Source organism: Pezoporus wallicus, unplaced genomic scaffold (assembly GCF_028554395.1).
Source record: "Pezoporus wallicus isolate ANWC-B61680 ecotype Strahan unplaced genomic scaffold, APGP_CSIRO_Pwel_v1 contig_11996, whole genome shotgun sequence".
Lineage (NCBI taxonomy): Eukaryota > Metazoa > Chordata > Aves > Psittaciformes > Psittacidae > Pezoporus > Pezoporus wallicus.
The window spans coordinates 87,084-107,736 of record NW_026641627.1 but is presented as its reverse complement, the minus strand read 5'-3'; the positions used below and the strand labels follow the sequence as shown (position 1 = coordinate 107,736).

At 55.4% G+C, this 20,653-nt stretch overlaps 3 protein-coding genes across 4 annotated transcripts in view; 2 read left to right on the top strand and 1 right to left on the bottom strand.

Moving 5' to 3' along the window:
- STK4 (serine/threonine kinase 4) overlaps positions 1–20,653 on the bottom strand; it is a 279,445-nt gene that overhangs the window by 206,313 nt on the left and 52,479 nt on the right. The gene's annotated exons all lie outside the window — the stretch shown is intronic.
- Positions 249–1,138, top strand: LOC130607505 (elafin-like). The gene is made up of 3 exons (XM_057424647.1): positions 249–407; positions 553–714; positions 919–1,138. The coding sequence occupies exons 1-3, from the start codon at positions 344–346 to the stop codon at positions 921–923; spliced, it is 231 nt and encodes a 76-aa protein (XP_057280630.1). The 5' UTR covers positions 249–343; the 3' UTR covers positions 924–1,138.
- On the top strand, positions 9,225–19,553 carry KCNS1 (potassium voltage-gated channel modifier subfamily S member 1). 2 transcript variants are annotated; one of them, XM_057424635.1, is made up of 3 exons: positions 9,225–10,076; positions 15,164–16,156; positions 19,039–19,553. In XM_057424635.1, exons 2-3 carry the CDS (start codon positions 15,191–15,193, stop codon positions 19,492–19,494), a joined length of 1,422 nt encoding a protein of 473 aa, XP_057280618.1. In that variant the 5' UTR covers positions 9,225–10,076; positions 15,164–15,190; the 3' UTR covers positions 19,495–19,553. The 2 variants fall into 2 exon arrangements, with proteins under 2 accessions (XP_057280618.1, XP_057280619.1); XM_057424636.1 differs by lacking the exon at positions 9,225–10,076 and adding an exon at positions 10,292–10,409.

The following is a 20,653-nucleotide window of genomic DNA, read 5'->3' as shown; positions in this document are numbered from 1 at the left end:
GTTTCTCCTGGAGAAGCATTCCTGCCCAGGAGAAAGCAGCCCCACTGCCTCCAGCCTGCTTGAGAGGCAAAGCCCTGGACAATCGCTCCTTGGCTTGTCCCTCAGCCCCAGGTGTAGCTGCAGGGCACAGTTGTGCAATGGAATAACTGCTTTTTGAGCAACTGGACAACCCCAAGTGTATCTTGTGCAAAAGATGTCCGGAAAATGCCATGCAACAGCAGAGGAAAAAGGTACAAACATCAGCACATGCCCAGCCCCATTCCCTGCCCCCCATCCTCCCCAAGGCTTTAAATGCCCATATCCCCCATCTCTCCACACTTACACCTCTCAAGGACACAGCAGCATGAAGTCGGTGGCTGCTCTTCTCCTGGTAGGGATGCTCATCCTCTGGACGGAGCTGCCAGCAGGTAGGAGATGCCCCGGATAAGGCACAGAGAGGAGATGCACAGGAGTAGGGAGGGAGCTGTGTTAGCAGGGATCCTGTGGGATGGGAGAGGAGATGGGGGCATCTTTCTGAGGCAGCCCGTGGCCAACACCTCTCTCCTCTTGCAGGCAGCGCCTGGTCCTGCCCTCCCGTCCGCTACCGCTGCATGATGCAAAACCCACCCAACAAGTGCCTCACCAACCGGCAGTGCCCGCGGTACAAGAAGTGCTGCCCATCCTTCTGTGGCAGGAGATGCCTCTCGCGCCCATCCTACCCCCCTTTGATCTCTGGTAGGGCCTCAGGAGCTACCCCTCCTGCACCCATCTCCCCAGGGAGCAGAGCGGGGATACAGCAATGGTGGCTCTGGGCATGGAGCAGTGTCCGGCTGCCAGAGCCCTCCACTGTCAGTGGTGGGGTGATTGATGGCCACACTCTTGGGCTGGGGTTACTCTGAGCACCAGACCCAGCTTGTTCTTTCCTTTCCCTTTCCCCAGTGTAAGCTCCTGCTCCCAGGACAGACCAAGGCGCCTTCTCAGCGTGCCCGAGCCACATCTGGCACCAGCTAGCTGCACATACCTCTGCTAAGGCTTGTCCTGCCCAGTGCTGGCTAATGGAAGGATGGGAACAGCCACCAGCCATGCTCAGAGACCACCTCGGCTCCAGGATCACCGCTGACAGTGCTGCAGTGCTACCACTTCCCCACTGCTGCTTGAACAAATAAAAGAGCTTGTCCAAGGGATGCTTGTGATGGGTGATTCCCTTCCCCACCTCCTCCTGCCTCTCTCTGGGCCCATTCTCCCACTGCTGCTTTCACCCTGGAATTTCCGCCTAGGGAAGAGGATGAAAACAGATCAGCTGCACACCTAGAGTGTGGGGAGGGGCGAGAAATCCATCCAGAGGCATACAGATCCCAGGAGGAAAGAGCAATGGGAAGGGGCTGGTGCAAAATACGATGGGACACTTTAGAGGATGCTCCTGGCAGGGTGGGGGTGCTCTGGAGAGCAGCATGTCCATCCCCCCCAACCACTCCCCACAGGGCTGATTGCCTGGCTGGGGGGGATGCAGGAGGCAGATCCCTGCAAGCACTTGGGGCACATCTGGAGGGCAGAGGAGGGGGGTTACATAGACCCAAACCCCAGCTGGTGCTGAGCCCCTCACTGAACCTGAGCTGGTGGTGAAAAACTCAGCTGAAAATTGCCTGTGAAAGCCTCCAGGCAGGGCACAAACCCACAGCTCTAAAGGGGCTCTTGTACAGCTGAGCGCTGGGGCCAGAAAGAGCAGGAAATGCCAGGAAACATCAACAGGAGAGAGTGTGTGCAGCCCGAGGGACCTGCCCAGTGCAAGAGCAGAGCCAGGCATTGCCACATGTGCTGCAGGGGCAGAGCATTCCCCAGCCTGTGCCGATGCCCAAACAGCCCCTCCCCAGCCCCATAGCTCACACATCCCACCATCATATTCTGAGCAAGCAGCCCCAGCCCAGACTGAGAGAGGAGCCTGGTTTGTCTGCATAGAATAGAGAGAACAGAGAGGAAGATGAGCAAATCCTGGGCAACAGGGGGAAAGGAGCATTTGGGTGGTAGCAGGGAGGAGGCGCTTTGCTTCCATCACCTTCAAGTCCTAAGCAGACCTCATAAGCTGCCCAGCTCCCATTTGCTCCTGCAAGGGCTGAGCTAATGAGCCCCACTGCTAGGCATGAGCAAGGCTTCTGGAGAGCAGCACAAACTGGCCAGATAATAAAACCACCCACAAATACAGCAGGATAAAGCCTCTGGCTGTGGGATCAACATCTCATATGGCCCAAAGCAGAGACTGGATGCTTCCTGGCCAAGGCTGGGAAGAGCATCTGATGGAGCAAGTCCTTCCATGGGGATCACCATGGAAGAACTAGAGGGAGGCAAAGACTCAAATTATTCAGTGACCGAGAAGGAGGAAGTCCCCTTATGGTGAAAGGCCACTTCTCTGCTTAGCAGCCAACGGAGGGAAGGCATAATTGTGTGCCAGGAGAGGCTGAAAACACCAGGTGATCCAGTAGGACAAGGGCTGGAGCTCAACAGCCACATTCCATGTAAAATCAGACCTTGCTTTTGACCAGTGCTGTGTCCTACCAGGGGGAAACTCCAGCACCCTTACACCAACCCACCCCTGTGAGCAGGAAGCCCTGTGGCCACACAAGCCATGGGGTGATGGGGCAGATCCCCAGCACTCCCCAAACCATCCCCTACCCAGGCAGCCCAGAGAAGCCTCATTACACCTCCTGCCAGTCATTAGTCACAGACCACAACCCTCCCTCCTCCATCAGGATCAGCTATTATCAGCTATTAAGCAGGCATTTCCATACAGCTGCCTAATTTGATAATGCTGCAATTATCTTGGTTTGTTAACAAGATTAAATTGCTAATTGGTTTGATTAAGCACAGAGCTGCAGGCATGGGGTATCTCACAGCTGGTTAGTGCTTATGGTCACACACAGCTGGATGGTGGAGCAGCTCATCCACTGAGACAAGAGCAAGGCAGCAACACAGGAGGGGTTCATCCTCCCAAAACCTGCTGCCTGGTGTCTCCACATCTCTATGTGATGGCCTGGAAAAGTCCCTCTTCCTGCCCTCTGACAGAGCCAGCTTTGCCCATGTCACTGCCGTCAACCCAGCTGCTGGCCCAGGCTGGCAGGAGATGGCTTTGGGGCTAGAGGATGCTATGGGGACATCTGGTCTGCTTCAGTCCTGCAGCGCTCCCAAACAGAAAGCAGCGTTAGAAACCCCGAGGCAATGAACCAACTGTGAACATCCACCTGCATCAAGAAATCCTCCCCCCAGGCACAGACCCCTACCTGTGTGCACAGCACTTCCAGCAACACCCAGCTCACCACCAGAGCCGCACTGGGGAGCTCCCAGCAGGATGCATCAATCACATCAAAATCCAGAGGAGAAAATACCCCAGGAGGAGCAGATTCACTCGGCAGCAGCTCTGCCCATACTCAGGTGCTACATGCAGCCCTCATGGCCTCTGCAGAGCAGCAGCAGGATTTCCAGTGGGTAAAGGAGCCAATACCATGCCGGTCCCCACCATAGAAGAAATACATACAAGCAGTCCTCGCACTGCTGAAGGTCAACAGATGTGTAAATTCACTCTGTGCCTCCTTCTGCGGGGTGATTTATAGAAAACTCAGCTCCTTGCCTGGACCAACTCCCTCTCCAGCAGCAGGGAGGGGTGGTCAGAGCCAGAGCTGCCTCACACCAGCTGATGCCCTCCAGCTATTTCTTTCTGAAGACACAGGGATGCCCTTTTTGTCCTCAGGAACTTTGCCCTAAACATGCCTTAGTTTGCCTGGCCAGGTTGCACCAATAACCCTTTTAGGTGCCTTCCCCAAACACAGTGAGGGGAACACACGGCACTAGACCCACAGTGCTGGGAGGGCAGAGCTTCAGCCTTGGATTGCATGGTGGAAGGAGGCTGCATTTGCACCTGGGAAGCTTTGAGACAGCCAGGATGGAATCAGTCTGCTCTGCCTGGCTCAAGCACATCAGCCCTCTGCACTGCAGCAGGCCTCTGCCTGGTGGGGAGCCCCCAGAGCAGCAGGGTCTGGCAGGGGATGGTGCCATGGTGCGAGGATGCCAGAGCAGCCCACTGCAATGTCTCTCCTGCCTGAAGTGCTGCCAAGCCTCACAAGCTGCTTGTGATGAAGCCCATCGATCTGATGCAGAAGCAGCTCTGCGTGCCCCATGACAGCCAAGAGCCAGCAGAGCTGTGCCGAACTGCTTGGCTCCATCCCTATTCATCCCAGCAGGGATCCTCACCAGGCTGCTCTCCGCTGCAGCCACACAAGCCTGCACACCCAGGAAGCCTGTTGGATACTGGCAGGAGTTTCCTGAGCCAGGGACCCAAAAGGAAAGGAAGGCATTAAAATGAGGCCCGGCAGCACCCTGGAGCTGAGGGAGATCCCTGCATGGCAGCAGTCTCTTGTCCCCATGCAGAAAGAGAGCAGACAGAAGTATCTCCCCTCTGCACTAAGGCACTCTGTATGAAGGCATATGTGAGAGCTCAGCAGGAGGCTGGGCAGCAGCACAGGCAGGGCTGCCGAGCTCCTCTCCCATGCCTTCTTTGCAGTCCCAGCTCTCAGCTCCAGGGCCAGACCCGCAGCCTCTCTTCAGGCTGATGCCTTCATTCAGACAAGCAGCTGGGATGTTAAGCAAAGAACAGCTCTAGCAAAGGCTGACGAAGCACTTGAAGACTCACACAAAGCAGCTTACAGTGAGGAAAGAACCAGAAGCAACCAAAGCATCTTCTGTAAGCACCTGCCTTGCAATAGTCCCTGCTCACACACCAAACTAACACACAGTTCCCAACTCATGGCCCACACACATGCTCTGGGCAAGGTCAGGGTCATAAACTCACCATCACCCCCAAATCCACCAGCACAGCCATCAGGGTACCCACATATCCCCTTCCAAATGGGGCCACTTACCTGCAGAGACCCTCCCCACTGAAACCACTGCCTCCCCATAGCAAGGTGTTGTGGAAGAAGAGGGTGGGCTATTCATCTTATAGGGCAGCCCAGATGAGCTCAAGCCACTCCCCAGCTCCAGCTGAGGAGGGGAAGTCATTTCCCAGCTCCTTTGGGCCCCACATGGGCTCCTTGTTAGCATCACACAGGGAAATTCCTGTCTCTTCAGCCCTGCCTGTGCCAAGGCGCACACAGATGCTCCTTTCCCCAACAACTATGTAGGTTAATAACATGCAATGTGATTGCAAGACACAGGGAAGTGCAAAGCTATGTCAATATTTAGCTTTTACACGTTTGGCTAATTAGAGAGCAACCTGTGATTCCCTCGGAAGGAGGCACGGCTGCTTCGCCCCTCTCCCTCCCCTTCTGTATGTTCCCAGTTCAGATGGGATAAACGTCAGCTCATTCGCCAGTCGCAAGCGGTCTGTCCCAAAATGCTATTCCCAGGCACTGGATGTCAGAAATCATTATACTAAATAAAGCTTCATGAATGATTCATGGAGCTGGGTTTCACATTAATCAGGGGGAGATGGGCAAAAGCAGCACAGCATCACAGACCGCCCTGTCGTGTTCTTGCACAGGCAGGCAAAAGGAGAGGTTTGGACCTTCAAGGCACAAATTAGGGCTACGGTACTAATCAGAGAAACACCCGGGTCCCAACACGACTGGAGCCTGACCGAGCAGAGACCTAAAGTACGCAGTGGGCCATTGCCCAAATACCTTTCTGCTTCAGGAGCTCCTGTGACTCCATCACATTAATGAGCCCAGGGCAGCCTGCTGCTGCTCCGAGCACCGTCAGAGATGCACGACTGCTTTTCATATTAATCCTCCTCTCCAGCACGGGGCTGGGCCAGCTCTTGGGTCTCACGTACTGAATCCCTGGCTCCGTGCGCTATGGCCACTCAAAATAGAATGTTGGTCTAAATTATCACCAGGAGGCTTCCACGCTGCAGGAAAACGGGGTGTCTGCCTGGGTGTCACACTGCACTCCAGCACAGGCTGGCCACCAGTGGGCATTTCCTTGGGACACAAACGCTTCTTCCACTGCTCCAAGACTTTGGAAAGAAGGTAGATATGTCCTGTCTGGGTACCCAAATCTACCTAAAAATGCAAGCCCTGAACTCTGTAAATCAATGGGAGAGTGATGTGTGCCCTCAACATGGCAATGTTGGTGGAAGGAAGTGATGAAGATTGGGATCCCATGTGTATGTTGTAGGAATGAGGGCCCATGTCTCTCCCAACCAGCCAGTGAGCTCTCATCCTTAGGTTTCTTTCTGCATCCCTGGCTGCTCCTCTGCTGCTTGCTCAAATAATCCTGGTTAAAAACCCTCAAAGCTACAGTGACAAGATGCCAGGCCAGCTGTACGGCAGGGAAAAATCTATAGCTGGCATTCCCAAATCTGTGCTCTGACATGAAGACAGCAGGGATTCTCTGTGCAGCAGTGGAGGAGTATCTAACAAGAGGCCAAGGAGCCATCAGACCCCCCTGCTACCTGCCACAGCTCCGCAGCCTTCCTTGGGCCATGCAGTAGTAGGGTCAGGATAAAGATGCTGTTTCCCTGAGACAGTGGATCCTGCAGATACTTCCATCCCATAGCAAGCACAGATGAGGGGATGGCATTGGTGAGAGCAGCAAACCTGCCCTGGGGCTCTGCCTCTCCACCACAGCTGGGGACAAAGAGTGTCCCCTGGGTTTGGGTCCCTTCAGTCCCTGCACAGCTGTGGTGACGCAGCTAGAAATGTCAAGCCAAACCTATAAATTGCTGATGAATTGTCACTATTGTTGTTTTGCAAGTAAAAGTGCCCCAGTGGCTTTAGGTTCTTGGAGAGCACCAGGCTCCTGTTGCAGCTCTGCCTCCAGCTTCATCTGTGCTGGCAGGAGTGTGAGTATAGACAGAATTACACTCACGTGAGGGGAAGAAGCTCACCCATTGCTGTAAGGGTGCTGTATTTTGGGCCCCTACAGGAGGCTAGAGCACTGCTGGAGGCAGTGAGAGGGGCCCTGATGTCAGAGGGTCTTCAGGCTCTGAAGGATGCTCAGGGGCTTGCTGGCTTCCTTCGTTCTCCTCTGCCTCTTCCTCCTGCAGACACCACCTCTGCATGGGCAGGACACTTCAGGCCAAGGAGCAGGACTTGGTGCTGATGGAGCTGCAGCATCAGCAATCTGCCCCATGGGATGATGGAGTGTGGGAGGATGAAGATGGGGAAGAAGATGGAGGAGGAAGATGGGGAGGAAGATGGTGATTGTAGGGATGGCACCCCCAGGGCTGATGGTCCTTACTCCCCTCCTCCTGCTCAGAGGATGCTGCCACCATGGCTCAGCTTTCCCTCCTCATCATCCTGCTGGCTGGCTCTGGGGAGAGGCAAGGCTGCACGGGGACAGCTGACAGCATGGGAAGGAGAAGCCCAAACCCATCCAGCCAGAGCAAGCCCCTCCCAGAGCTCATGGGCGGCCTGGGGGGCACAAACACATCAGCGAGCACAGAAACCACCAGGGAAAAATAAAGTATTAAGGAAAACCCATGTATTAAGTCTTTGCCAGTGCGAATCTCAAGAGCAGGCTTTTGCATCTGCCCTAATTTAGCTCTTTCTCTCTGGAAAGGACTATTTGTGAAATGCTTTGTGTCCATGTCCCTGGCATTAAACAGCCCCTATCAGTATCCGGCTCCACAGATCCCCCTGCGCTCGCAGGTGTGCCAGCACTCATCTCTCTCCATCCCATCTCCTATGTGGCACATACCCAGCAGCTCTGGCCTTTCACAATGGATGTCCAAGGGGCTGAAAAGTGCTTGAAGATTTTTCTTTCAATTAAAGGAACTTGCAGACATGCTATATTTGTACGTACATTCCCCTATTTATTTAATTTATTGCTACATCACCTATTAAATAAAATAAGGCAGAAAGAAGAAAGGAAGGGAGCTGCCACAAGCTGAGCGCCTTTTGGGATGACTCACTGCAGCACTGAAATGGCTGCTGGCTTCAGACTCACCCTGCCTCTGCAATTTGCTTCCAGACTGCAGAAGAGACCATGGTGAGAGGTTTCTCCTCCCATCCATGTGTTGTTGCTGTACGGTCATGGACAAAATCCCCCCCAGGCTTCGGCGGCAGGAGACCTGCCTTCCCCAGGAGAGGAAGATGGGGGCAGACATGAAAGGAAGAGATGGCAAAGTGCTTCCAGTTGACCTGATTTTCTGTCTGTTCCTGTCTTCACATCACTGCCAGTTGGTTGAGGAGTGGTGGTGGAGGCACAGGGCTGGCCTGTGCCATGAGGAGCTGCACCCTGCCAGCACGGCTGCAAACCCCGCTGTGTAAGGGCCCTTGCACCTCAGTTTGCTGGGAAGGAGCCTTAAAATGGGAGTCTCCTCTTCCTGCCACAGTTCGCCAGTGTCAGGCCACCAAGCTCTGGTTGGCTGATGGAAGAGTCAGGCCTTTCGCTTCTGAGTTTGAGCAGCAAAGGGGAAATTCACCTCAGGTGCCACTGATGCTGCAGTCAAGCCCCCCCCTGAAGGATGCTGCGATGCCAGCACAAGCCTATGCAGGGCCTCAGTAGCCTGGAAGGTGAATTTAGCTCTCCTGCAGCCAAGGCTTTGAGCTGCAGAAGGGGCCATAGAGGTGTCTCCCCTCCTGGGGTGACCCCTCCATCCTGGGGGCATTACAGGCAGAGTCCTGCCTCGCTTCCCGCTCACGCTTCAGTGCCTTCTCACAGCCTAGGGGACACTCGGCAAACCTCCCAGTGCTGGGAGAGCTGGTTTTGGGGGGACAGGGCTCAGGTCTGCCCTGTGGCTGAGCAGAAAGGAGGTTCTGGTGCAGAGACAAAGTGTTGGACAGAGTGGGGGCTCTTGCAGTGCGAGGCACTGCTCCTTCTCTAAAAAGTGGATGGATGAGAAATGTTTTTAGAAAGGAAAAGGAAATTCACCCTGATCCCCTTATGTCAGTGACAGGCAGAGAAAACCCCATGTGGGAGCCAGTCCTCCTCCCTCCCCATGGGCTGCACCCTCCTGGGCCTCAGCACCCACTGAGAGCTGGGCTGGCAAGTGCCCCGAGCAGACAAAGGCGGGCATGTTTATCTTGCAGCTTCCAGGGATGCTCAGCCATCCCTAATTGCCATAAAAATAAACGCTTTTTGCTTCATATCACAGAACAGAGGAATTTCCCCCAGGGTTGTTTTATTTTTCCTCCTCAGTTTGGTTTTTTTTTTCTTTCTTTTCTGAGGCCTCCCTCAAAGTCATCCCTTCCCCCTCCCTCCGCTGCCTCCTTCCCATGTAAACAAGCACACGGCACACACAGTCTGACACATCACACACATGGAAACACGCTGATGGCCCCGCAGCGGAGAGAGCTGCCTGGCACAGGGACGGGGCTGGCAGCACACGCGGCAGAAGGAGGCGGGTGTGCGGGCAGGGGAAAGATGCTGGCCACTAAAAAGAGCTCCCAGCCGGCCTCGGGCAAGCCTGGAGAAGGGTGAGAGCCCACAGGCTCCATCCAGCCCCTCGGGCTGGAATTAGCAAGCCGATGGATCCAATGAGGAGAGTGGCGTGAAGTCTCACTCCGCGTGAGCTGTCTGCCTGACACGGTTGCCATGAGCCATCGCTGTGAGGACATGCAGCCCCAGCCATCACCTCGGGAAGGTCTCATATCCTCTCTTCCACGTCCTGCTCCCGCAGCTGACTTCTGGGGGAGCTGGTGTGCTTGCACCGGTCGCCAGGCTGTGTGGGGATGGCTCCAGGTGGTGACAGCAGCTCTGTGACCTGAAACCCAGCGTGTGCCATGCCCAGGACTTGCTGCCTTCACCCACCTCCTGACGAGCCTTTCAAGAGCCAACGGCGAGCTCAACAAGCCAGGGGGGCTCTTCCCCGGGTGGCTGCCCCCGGTGCCCTACGTACCCCCAATCCCAAGGAGAAAGATGGAGCTGGATTGCATGGAGGGTGACTGCAAGGGCAGAGGTGCATTGTCCACATGCGAGGTGTCACCACTACTGGGGCCCTGCTCAGCCTGACAGCCAGGTCGGGTTCTGCTCGCTGCCCATCATACTGCTCAGCCCCCCGGGGCCCCACTTGCCCCTTGAGCAGCTTTGCAAGGTGCTGGTGAGTCCTGTAGCCCGCTGCGGCTCCCATCCGCCGTCCCACGGGCTGCGGAGGGCACTTCCACCAGGTAAGGACATCGATCGTGGCGGCTGTCCCCACTCCTGGCCCCGGGTTCCCCTCGGGGCATCCCTGCACAGAGCTCGGGGGCTACCCCAGGGGAACCGCGCTGCTCCGGCCCCACCTTGCTGCCGAGGGACCGGGAATGGGACCGGCTTCCCCTCCCCGCGGCTCCGGGCGGGCGGGCCGGAGGGTGGCACCCCCGGGAGGGGCGGCGGGGCGGGCGGGAGCACGGGGGCCCCCCCTTCTGCCCCGCGGAGCTTCAGCCGCCGCCGCCGGCCCCGCAGGGCTCCTCGGCTCCGCGCCGGGCGCGCACGCTGCGGCGGGAGCGGCGCCGAGGCAGGTGAGAGGCGGCGCGGGGCCGGGCTCCGGTACCGCGGGGACCCGGGCACAGGCACCAGGGAGGGGGGGACTGGGGAACCGGCATCCCGGGGTGCTGCAGCCACCGGCATCGCGGGGACTCGGATATCGGCTTCCCGGGGCGCGGCAGGGACCGTGAGATCCGCAACCCAGGGACCAGCGCGGAGCGAGGCACCGGCATCCCGCTAACGCGGGGTACCAGCATCCCCGGGCACTGCAGGGATCAGCACCCTGGGGCTCGGCAGGCACCCGGTGCACCGGCATCCCGGGGTGAGAGGGCAAAGAAATCAGCGGCATGCCGGAGAGAGCAGGGATGGGGGAAGCGACACACCGGGATGAGCGGGGAAGCGAGGCACCGGTATCCCGGAATGAGCAGAGAGCCGCCGTGCTGCACCCACATGCCGGGATGCTGCTGGGACGCGGGGCATAGGGATACTCCTCTGTGCAGGTACACTCCTCTGCAGGCGGGGGTAAGAGAGTCCTTCTCCCTGAAGCCTCCTCATCACAGGGGCCACCCCTCGTCCTCTCCGAGGAACGGGGCTAGGTGCGGGTGTCCCCCCGGGGAGCTGTGCACCCGCTAAGAGAGACCTGGAAGCAGAGGCTGGCTCAGGACAAGGCATTATCCGCAGCAGGTCCTGGGCTGCCTGCTTGCAGGAGAAAACCGAGCTGTTGGTAATGACTCCCTCTTGCACCCTGAAACGAGTAGGGAGTCTCTCTGCCAGCTGCATCCCCAGCCCTCAGTGTAGAGCCCTCAGTGTTAGCTTCTCAGTGTACAGCAGCAGCTTATGCTCTGTTTCAGGGAGCAGCCAGCAATGGGAATTCCCGTTCCATGCTCCTTCCTGCCCGCTTGGAGAGCTGCTCACCTCCAAAACAAGGGCTTGGTCCTGAGTATCTTCAGGCTGATGGTACAGGGCTGCTCAGTGATGGAGACGGGGCTCTGCAGGGCCATTTCTGGATAAGCAGAAAGCAGGCGTCTCTCCAGACCTGACCCATCACATAGCTGCTAGGGATACCATCCTGCAGGAGCTGGGAGGTCAGCCAGTCCACTCCCTCCATCAGGTACCCAGGAAGGGATCCCCAAACCTATCCCATCCCCATGGGCATCCCATGCAGGACTTCTGCAGTGGTTTGCAGCCACAACACCTGCACACCCAGGACATGCAGGTGTCACCGGGGTGACAGAGCATTTAGGATGGGACTACAGACAAAGGATAAGGGTTTCCTCCTCCTCTAGGCATTTCTAATGGCTCCCTTGAGACAAACCACAAGTCTGGGAAGCCTTGCTGAGCTGTAAGTACAGGGTTTCTGATTTGGACCGTTAATCTAAATCCATTGTACCTGGTTGGAAAAGGCCCAGTGTGCAATACTCCCTGCACTTGCTGCATCCTCACTTGAATGTCTATTAGCATCTTCCTTCCCGCTGCCTTGGTTCCCCTCTGCCAGTTAGAATAAATACTCCTAACTTCCACTTGAAAGCCTTTAAGAAAATTTATGTTGTCAAGGGAAACTCTTCTTGCATTTCTTACAGAAATGCTTGATCTGTTATATTTTCACTGTCATAAATGCATACATCAGAGATTTCTTCCTCCAGGAGATACAGATCCATGTGAACACCCAACACCCAGCTCACACTGGGCTTGTGTAACTCTGATGGTTGTCTCTTTAAAATAGCTTACAATGTATTTCAAAATTGACCAGAAAGAGACTGGGTCTCTTCTGTTCTCTTTTCCAATCATTCATGGAAATTTGGGGTTGACTGAAGGGAAATTTTCCCAATTCCCATCACCGCAGACAGACACATTTGTATTCTCTGTCCATTGCGCTTTAAAGTAAAACAACCACCCAGCCTTTCCAAAGTAAGCTTCTGTTTCCCAGCAGATACTGCTGCAAATGCAAGGTGGGTGCGTGCTGTGATGATCCACAGCGGAGATGATGCCAGGTCTTAGTTCAAACTCCGGTATTGTTCTGAAGTTGAGTAGCTGGTCATGAAACAAGTAGACAAAAGAGTTATAAAACTATTAATTGCTGCTTTAGATTCCTACTTGAAAGCTGTATGTGGGCAGAAATTTGCTCTATTCAGAAGCGAACATCAGAAAGGAGCATCTCAGTTCGTGACCCTTCTCGTGCTGCTTCCTGCGTGGGATGCAGAGGGGGATGGAGGGATTTCCCTGGGTACAAAGGCTCACAGAGGCCTGACACCTGCTGGTTTTCTTTTGAGCTGTGAGGCATCTCCCTCCCGGCTCTTGGGGTTTGGCACATCCCATCCAGAGCCACCGTGCCACAGCACAGCCATGCGCTGTGGATGGTTCTGCATCCTTTTGGGTTTGTCCTGACATCCCAGCGCAGCCCTTGGTAGCCACTTGGGCTCTTCCATGCCTCAGCCCAGCCCCAAGACCACCTTGCCTTTGATTACAGTGACATTTGGCCTGGTTTCCCAGAGCGGCTGCTCCACAGGGAGGGTGCAAGAGCGGCTGAGGATGGGTGTGGGATGAGCAGGATCCCACAGACCCACCCGCACAGCCCCTGTGTGTGTGTTTGTAGCCTGAATGCATGAGCATCCTTCTGGAAGGAACCTGGATTCTGGATTAGTCATCCCCACCCCACAGATGGGCTGTGTGATGTCTTCCCTGGAAAAGCTTATGTCACAGAAATTCCAATTTGTCCCTGAAAAGGAGTGTTTACACCCCTTTTTCTCCCTTGCTTTTGTCTTAACCATTAAAAAAAGTTGATCCTTCTCTTTTTTCCCCTCTCCTTTGAAAGGCAACACAATGAGTCCATTAAGCTCTGAGGCTTACCACAACCCAGTTGCCTCCTTCAGCCATTGTGTAGTGGGAAGTGCTGGCTTTGTGGTGCAAAGCCTGTATCTTTAAGGAGCCCTGGCTGAGAGATGCAGCGGAGTTAGCAAATGCCTTTGCCAGGCTATTTCACACAGATCTGGCATTTGCTGCACCCACAGCCCTGCTCAGCTTAAAAATGTTCCTCTCGGGTTTATATCTAACCATTACTCCGTTACCTGCCCCTCTCCAGCTCTGCTCTGACCCCCAGATTTAGATGTGGAAGGGTACCCCAGGTCCTTCCCAGTCTGACAACCTTTTATGCTGTGTCTCTCAGACACTGGAAAACACGCAGAGCCCTTTTCCTGCCCCCAAATGATGTGAGATGTCTAGTGAGCAATGCCAGGCTGGGGTGCAATGGGGTCTGCAGGGGAACCGGGGTGAGGGGGACCCACTTCATATCACTTACGTGGCGTTCAACCCTGGTGTCTGCTGTCCGAGCAGCCTGTCCCATGTAGGTTCTGGTGGCACCTCAGCATCACCATAAGGACTGATGCAGCCCTTCCTTTGGCTCCTGCTGCCTCCATCCCTGCAGCACCTAAAAGTTTGAAGACTTCAGTGGGTGACACAAAACAGAGAAGGTGAGGGATTTTCCTAAGATGCTGGTTGATTAAAACCAGGGAGGGAAGCTTTTGAGACAGGAGACAGGCCAGTCTGGAGGTCACAAATACCTCAGTGACTGCTGCAGCATAAAACATCATTGACTACAAAAGTCGTGTTGGTACCAGCAGTGACCCTGAAGGGCAGAGCTCAGGAGCAAGTCATGCTGATAGGTGGGTTCTTCCCAATTAATTGATGTGTGGGTAAAAACTGTAATCCCTCAACCAAGAGAGCCAATGCAGCGTCCTTCCAGAGGACACCCAGAACGCTGGTGCCAGGAGCAGAGGGACCGTGTGGGTACGGGGCTGCTCTGTGTTTCCCCAGGCATTTTGACAAATAAGGTAGGTGGAGAAGTCTGATTTCATATGGGTGCAAACCTTTTTATTTGCCTTTTTATTCTAAGCTTCTGGTTGAGAGGTGTAAATGCATATGAAGGTGTGGGAATGCTTCTCTTTGTTAGATGCTTCAGCTGCTTCTCATTAAAAAAGGGGATTTCTGCTGCAGGGAAAAGCCTGGCCCCCTGAAACTTTGAAAATCCTGAAACACAACAGAAAGCAAAACTTGGGTGTTTATTTCCCTACCAATATACCCATTTTTTAATTCAGTCATCAATGATTCTGAACCGTGTTTTTGTTATGTTTTAACATTATTAAAACAATCTTAATATTTTACATGACAGAGCACGCAAGAGGAAACAAAGCAGGCAGATGAATTGTTTTGACACTTCTTTCACTGAAAATCCCTCTAAAAGTGACACCTTCTGTGGAAACACTTTGATTTTAGCAAAACTGCCTTTGCTGCTGGGAAGATTGCACCACCTAAGAATTTTTTGACCAGGTCTAATTAGCAATGTAGGAGTCGGGGTACAAAGCTCTTTGACAGAATCACTGCGGTCGGGATTTGATGATGATGATATTTTTCCATGGGGGAGGCTCTCTGGGGGATAAATCCTCTCTTCAGTGACTAATTACCTGTTTGAACAAGGAAAGCCCCACGATGAGGTGCTGGGGGTGCAGGAAGCTGCTTTCCATTAGCAATCTGTGAAGGGAGAAACTTTAAGAGGTAAAAATTAAGGAAAGGTTTCGCTTGGAAAAATCATTGGCTTTTTTTCCTTTTGCCTTCCATACACATCAAAGATCAACTGCCCAAAACTGTTTCTCATCTCTCCCCTCTCCCTTGTCCTCACCTTTCAACATTCAAACACCCCTCCTCACTCCCCAGGGTACTTCTGCCCTCCACCCTGTAGTACCAGGTTCGTGGGGAGCCCTGCGTCCCCTCCAGCCCCGCTGTGTCTCACCCGCAGGTGGAACCGGCTCCCGCTCTGCTGATCATGGTCAACAAGACCTTAACTTACTGGGGTCCCAGTTTTGAGGAGGACGTTATCAACATCAACGTGGGGGGCCTGAGAAGGCGGCTCAGCTCCAGCGCCCTCTCCAAGTTCCCCAACACCCGCCTGGGCCGGCTGCTCTCCTGCGACTCGGAGGAGTCCATCCTGCAGCTCTGCGATGACTACGACGTGAGCGCCAGGGAGTTCTACTTTGATCGAAACCCTGGCTTCTTCCTCTACGTGCTCCACTTCTACCAGACGGGGAAGCTGCACGTCATGGAGGAGCTGTGCGTCTTCTCCTTCTGCCAGGAGATCGAGTACTGGGGCATCAACGAGTTCTTCCTGGACTCCTGCTGCAGCTACCGCTACCATGAGCGCAAGCTGGAGAGCCGGCACCACAACTGGGACGAGGAGAGCGAGGTCAGCAGCGTGGACACGTCCCCCGATGAGATCTCTGACATCAACCACGACCTGCTGCGCTACAGCACGCTGCGCTGCGGCAACGTGCGCAAACGCCTCTGGCTCACCATGGAGAACCCCGGCTACTCCATCCCCAGCAAACTCTTCAGCTTCGTGTCCATCAGTGTGGTGCTGGTTTCCATCGCCACCATGTGCATCCACAGCATGCCCGAGTACCAGGAGGTGGATGAGAGCGGCAATGTGCTCGATGAACCCATCCTGCACAAGCTGGAGTATTTCTGCATCTCCTGGTTCACCTTCGAAGTGTCTTCCCGCCTCCTGCTCTCCCCCAGCCCCAGGAAGTTCTTCAAGCACCCGCTGAACCTGATTGACATTGTCTCGGTGCTGCCCTTCTACTTCACCCTCTTGGTGGACTTGACCGTGGGCAGTGACTCGGAGCTGGGCAACCTGGGCAAGGTTGTGCAGGTCTTTCGGCTCATGAGGATATTCCGGGTGCTGAAGCTGGCGCGGCATTCCACCGGCCTGAGGTCACTGGGAGCCACCTTGAAGGTAAACTGTCTTTTTGTCTCCTTTTTAATCCTTTAGTCTCTGGGCAAGGAGAAGACTTCTGGTATGGCCTGGGGATGTGAACAGATTCATTCCCAATAAGCTGCCAGCTCTGGGGTGTGTCAGGCACCCTCTCCTCCCACTTAATGTCTGGCAGCTCTGGGTGTTGCTGCTTCTGAAGGGCAGGGATGAAGGGGGACACCCTATTTCTTGCTGCTGCAGCACCAGCACCAGCACAGGATGTTGTGGTATGGGCAGGACTTGTCTGCCAGGGTTGAACCCATTCCCCATGTGTAAGCCATGGAGAAAAGCAATCCTGGAGTGTGGCTAGGGATGGGCAGCAAGCAGGAAAGTTGTTCTGCCAACTTCTGCTGTAAAGCAGGACCAGCCCAGCCCAAACCTTGCAAAGCTCACAGGGCATCAGAATAAGCAGAGGGAAAAAATTCCTGGCATCCTCAAAGCCTGCTGAAAACAGCATCCAGGGAGCATTGTTCAAAATGAGGATGCCTGAAGTCCTACCTGCATCACGCTTCTGAACACTCACCTCACCTTGAAAGAGCAATCAGCGACAGACCCGGGTAATGCTGCTTGCAAAATTCAAACCAAATTGTACACTCGGGAAGGGCTCCCTGAACCCTTTCTGAGCTCCACTTATGCGTGAACAGCACATTGCAGCAGAGCAGGGACTGATGGGCTCATCTGCATGATATTAAGCAGCAGACGAGATCCAGGGAGCCAGCAGCATCCCGGCTCCGACCTCTGCCGAGCCGCTGATTCACCGAATGACGTGCTCCAAAGTGCCGCTTCCTGGGGACTCCGGAGCCGGCTGTAAGCGGGGATGAGTGAAGACACAAATCTGATGCAGCAGCTTGGCGTTGTGATTTAGTGGGCACATAAATTACAACATCTTGTTAATCATAATTTACTTCCTCTTGCCAGAGCGTAAAGCAGCAGCAGAGGAGTAAAGGCTGTTAACAGCCAGGAAGTGGGAGCGATGGCTCTAGCAAGCTGAGTAATTGTTCCCCTACCACGAAAGTGCTAGCAGAGGGATTTCTGCCATTTGTGCATCGTAAACCCTGAACGGTCTTCAGATTGCCTGGGGCCTGATCCAGGGTCTATTTAATTGGAGAAGAGGCTTCCCCCTCCTCTTCCCTCCTGCCATACACGACATCCATTACCATTATTGCAGCTTCCCCAGTGTGGGCTTGGTGCCCATCTCCCACTGGCAGTCAATAGGTGTGAGGCCCTGAGTAATTTAGGCATCTGCAGGGATCTACAGGAGTTGTTCTCTGTCCCCTCAGGGGCCTGAACACACAAATAGATTGGAAGATGCAAAGCTGCACGTCCCCAGATGGCAGATGCACCATCCTGCTGTCGCTACCACGGGCCATCTCTGGGCTTGGTCCCCACACTGGTGTCTCCAGCCAGGCTCAGACTGTGCTCTTCCATCTCATTTGTCTTCTGCTGTACTGGAGAAAAGAAGTTCATTCAGCAGAGGAAGGAGCCCACGCACAGCCCCCGACTGTCCCAGGGCAAGCAAACCTCACACTGAGTCAGGAACCCAAAGAGACTGCTGCCAGGGTGCTGTTTTGCTGCAGCCTTTTATTGCCCAGCATGGCATCTCCCAAGGCATCCCACCCAAACCACGGCTAAAAGTGCGTTCCCACCCGAGGCCCAGCTGCCTTCCCCTGGGTCAATGGGCAAATCACACATTTCCAGGATAATTGGCTGCAAATAGGTGCCTGAGGATCAGCTGGGGGATTCCTGGAGCCACCCCTATGCTTGTAAATTAAAGCAGTAGGATCTACTGGGGTGCCTGACTTCCCCTTCACCCTCCAGCACATCCCAGGGCCATAACTGATATCCTTTAAAAATGCACCAGGTTATTTGTCTCTGCTGCTCCCCAGCTGGGATGTACAGACGTGTGTTAAGCTCCAGCCAGGAGCAAGGCTTTCATGGCCAAGTGATACAAGCTTGGTGGCTCTGAGCTGTTTGTCCTTCACGAGGAGCTCCCTTGGAGCTGCTATAGTGCATCTGCAGCCACAGGCGATGGTGGAGGAGGAGATTATTTCCCCTCGGTATAGCTGGCAATAGCTGAACATCTTTTGCCAGCAGTCAAAGTGAAGTCTTCCTGCTCCCTACTGAGAATCCACCTCTTTTATGCCTCGTCTTGACCGTGGAAGCTCTTTTCCCACGTCTTCTGCTGTTTGCTTTGCTCAAATGTTGTTTCGTTTAGTCATCGTGTGGTCTCCAATAAAGCATTCCCTGCCTCTTAGGAGACTGGGAGAAAATAAACCCTGTCAGAGCTCTGCTTTCCTTTCCCCAGAAGATGAAAATGAAGCTGGCAGGTTGTCGGGCAGAAACGTTCAGGAAATGTGCTTGTGACCATCGATAAGTGAGTGGACCAGCCCTGCTGTGAGGCTGACGGTGGCTTTGGCACTGGTGTGTGGTTGGCCTGGCCTGGCTTCACCTAGAGGCTGTCCATGAGGTAGTTTCTGGGGACCCACCAAGATAACAAGATGATGTGTTCAAACATTGTTAGCCGAGATCAGGCTGGAGCCAGCGCTGGGACAGGGCAGTGGCCTCTGCCTGGGAGCCCTGGCTGGGAAGCACAAGGTTGCCTTTCCCTCCCAGCGCTGCTGTGGAGGGCAGAAGGGTGGCTGTGGGTGCCAGGGATGATTTCCCAATGCCCCACTCACATGGGTCACCCACAAGTCTCCCGACCCCTCTTAGCCCAGCCCCAGGGGTCATCCCATGGCAGAGGTGGACAGGGGCACTGGGGATGTGCAGGGCTATATTTGCACTGCAGCATCCCAGTGTCCTGGCTGGTACAGGGGTGGTGCCCCCCCGACCATCACTGACCACTGATCTACTTTGCCTTCCAGCACAGCTACCGGGAGGTGGGCATCCTGCTGCTCTACCTGGCCGTGGGGGTCTCTGTCTTCTCTGGTGTGGCCTATACCGCTGAGAAGGAGGAAGATGTGGGCTTCGACACCATCCCAGCGTGCTGGTGGTGGGGCACGGTCAGCATGACCACCGTGGGCTATGGCGATGTGGTGCCCGTCACCGTGGCAGGCAAGCTGGCCGCCTCAGGCTGCATCCTTGGGGGTATCCTGGTCGTGGCGCTGCCCATCACCATCATCTTCAACAAGTTTTCCCACTTCTACCGCAAGCAGAAGGCGCTGGAGGCGGCCGTGAGGAACAGCGGGAAGAAGGACCCCGAGGATGCCGAAAGCATTTCCAGCCACGACCGAGACTCGGAGGCTCTGAGTGAGAGCTCCGTGGGCAGAGGCAGCCCCGACCGCCGCGGTCTGACCCCTGGCTCCCACCACACACCCTGACCCCACCGCACTGCCGCACCGGGGACCTGCTTGCTCACGGTGAGCATGACACAGCTGCTGCACCAGAACGTGGCGCCTGGCATCGCCCCTGCCCTGCAGAGGACCAAGGAGGGCTTGAAGGAGATGCCCATCTGCTTCCAGCCCCGGGGATGCAGTGGCTGGGTCCTCCTGGATGTGTCTCAGCCTTCACCCAGCGATGGCTGCAGACAGAGGCTGCGGCACTGGACAGACCCCTGCCAGAAAGGGAGTGAGAAATAAAGAAATGGAAATGACCCTGATCAGGCTCTGCCCTGGCTGTGTGAAGGGGGAATCTTCCTCTGCCCTGAGGTTTTGTGTTTCCCAGGGTGAGGTTTAGGAGCTTGAGACTGAGGCAGCCCCCTCCCAGGCTGGCTGCCCTTCCAGGTCCTGTACAAGTTTGGCATCAGCTCAGCCCCAGTCCTACCCCAGCTGGAAGCAGCCTTGAAAAGCTCAGCTGTCCCAGCAACCATGGGGAAAAGGGCTGGAAATGAATCTGTGCAGGAGGAGAGGTGGTGCCCAGCTCAGGGTTAGCCCCACTGTCCCCAGCCCCTGCAGTGGGATTGACTGGACCTCACCTTCCTTCCACTGCAGTTGGAGTTTAACCGGTCTCCTGAGCTGCCACCGCTGGGACCCGCAGGGATGTGAGGCTGAGGCTGCACCAGGAGCACTGTCCAGGAAGGGGGGACACAGCCAGGGATGACAGACAAAAGGGACAGTGCCCTCCAATGCAGGAGCAGCCAGGGGAGGTGAAGCCGTGGGAATCAAGGGGCTACCTCCAGGAGGGCTCAGACCCCTCAGCTCTTCGCTCCATGGGGCTCCCAAGCCACAGGGCTGCTCTGTGTGGCTGCTGGCACCCAGCTCCTGGGGCAGGGAGGAGGCAAAGTCCCTGCAAAGGGCTGTCAGGGAGCAGACGGGGGGATGCTGTCTGTGCCATTGCCATATGCTGGTGATTTCCACTGCAGGAAGAGCTGCCAGGGAGCCCAGGGTCTGCAGCAGCTCGTGATGGGGTGGACGAGGTGACCAAAGCCAGCCGGGTTCAGCACATGCCCTGGTCCCCCTCGCCACAACCTCCAGCCTGGCTTCATTCTGCTGCCTCGTCCCTCCCTGCCTTGGGGCCAGGCAGGGGCAGGAGTGCCTAAGC

Bases quoted from the DNA above. Each gene is read 5' to 3' on its own strand.
- LOC130607505 (XM_057424647.1), top strand. From the start codon at position 344: ATGAAGTCGGTGGCTGCTCTTCTCCTGGTAGGGATGCTCATCCTCTGG. The intron at 408-552 runs GTAGGAGATGCC...CTCCTCTTGCAG, and splicing joins CTGGACGGAGCTGCCAGCAG to GCAGCGCCTGGTCCTGCCCT.
- KCNS1 (XM_057424635.1), top strand. From the start codon at position 15,191: ATGGTCAACAAGACCTTAACTTACTGGGGTCCCAGTTTTGAGGAGGAC. The intron at 16,157-19,038 runs GTAAACTGTCTT...TTTGCCTTCCAG, and splicing joins CACTGGGAGCCACCTTGAAG to CACAGCTACCGGGAGGTGGG.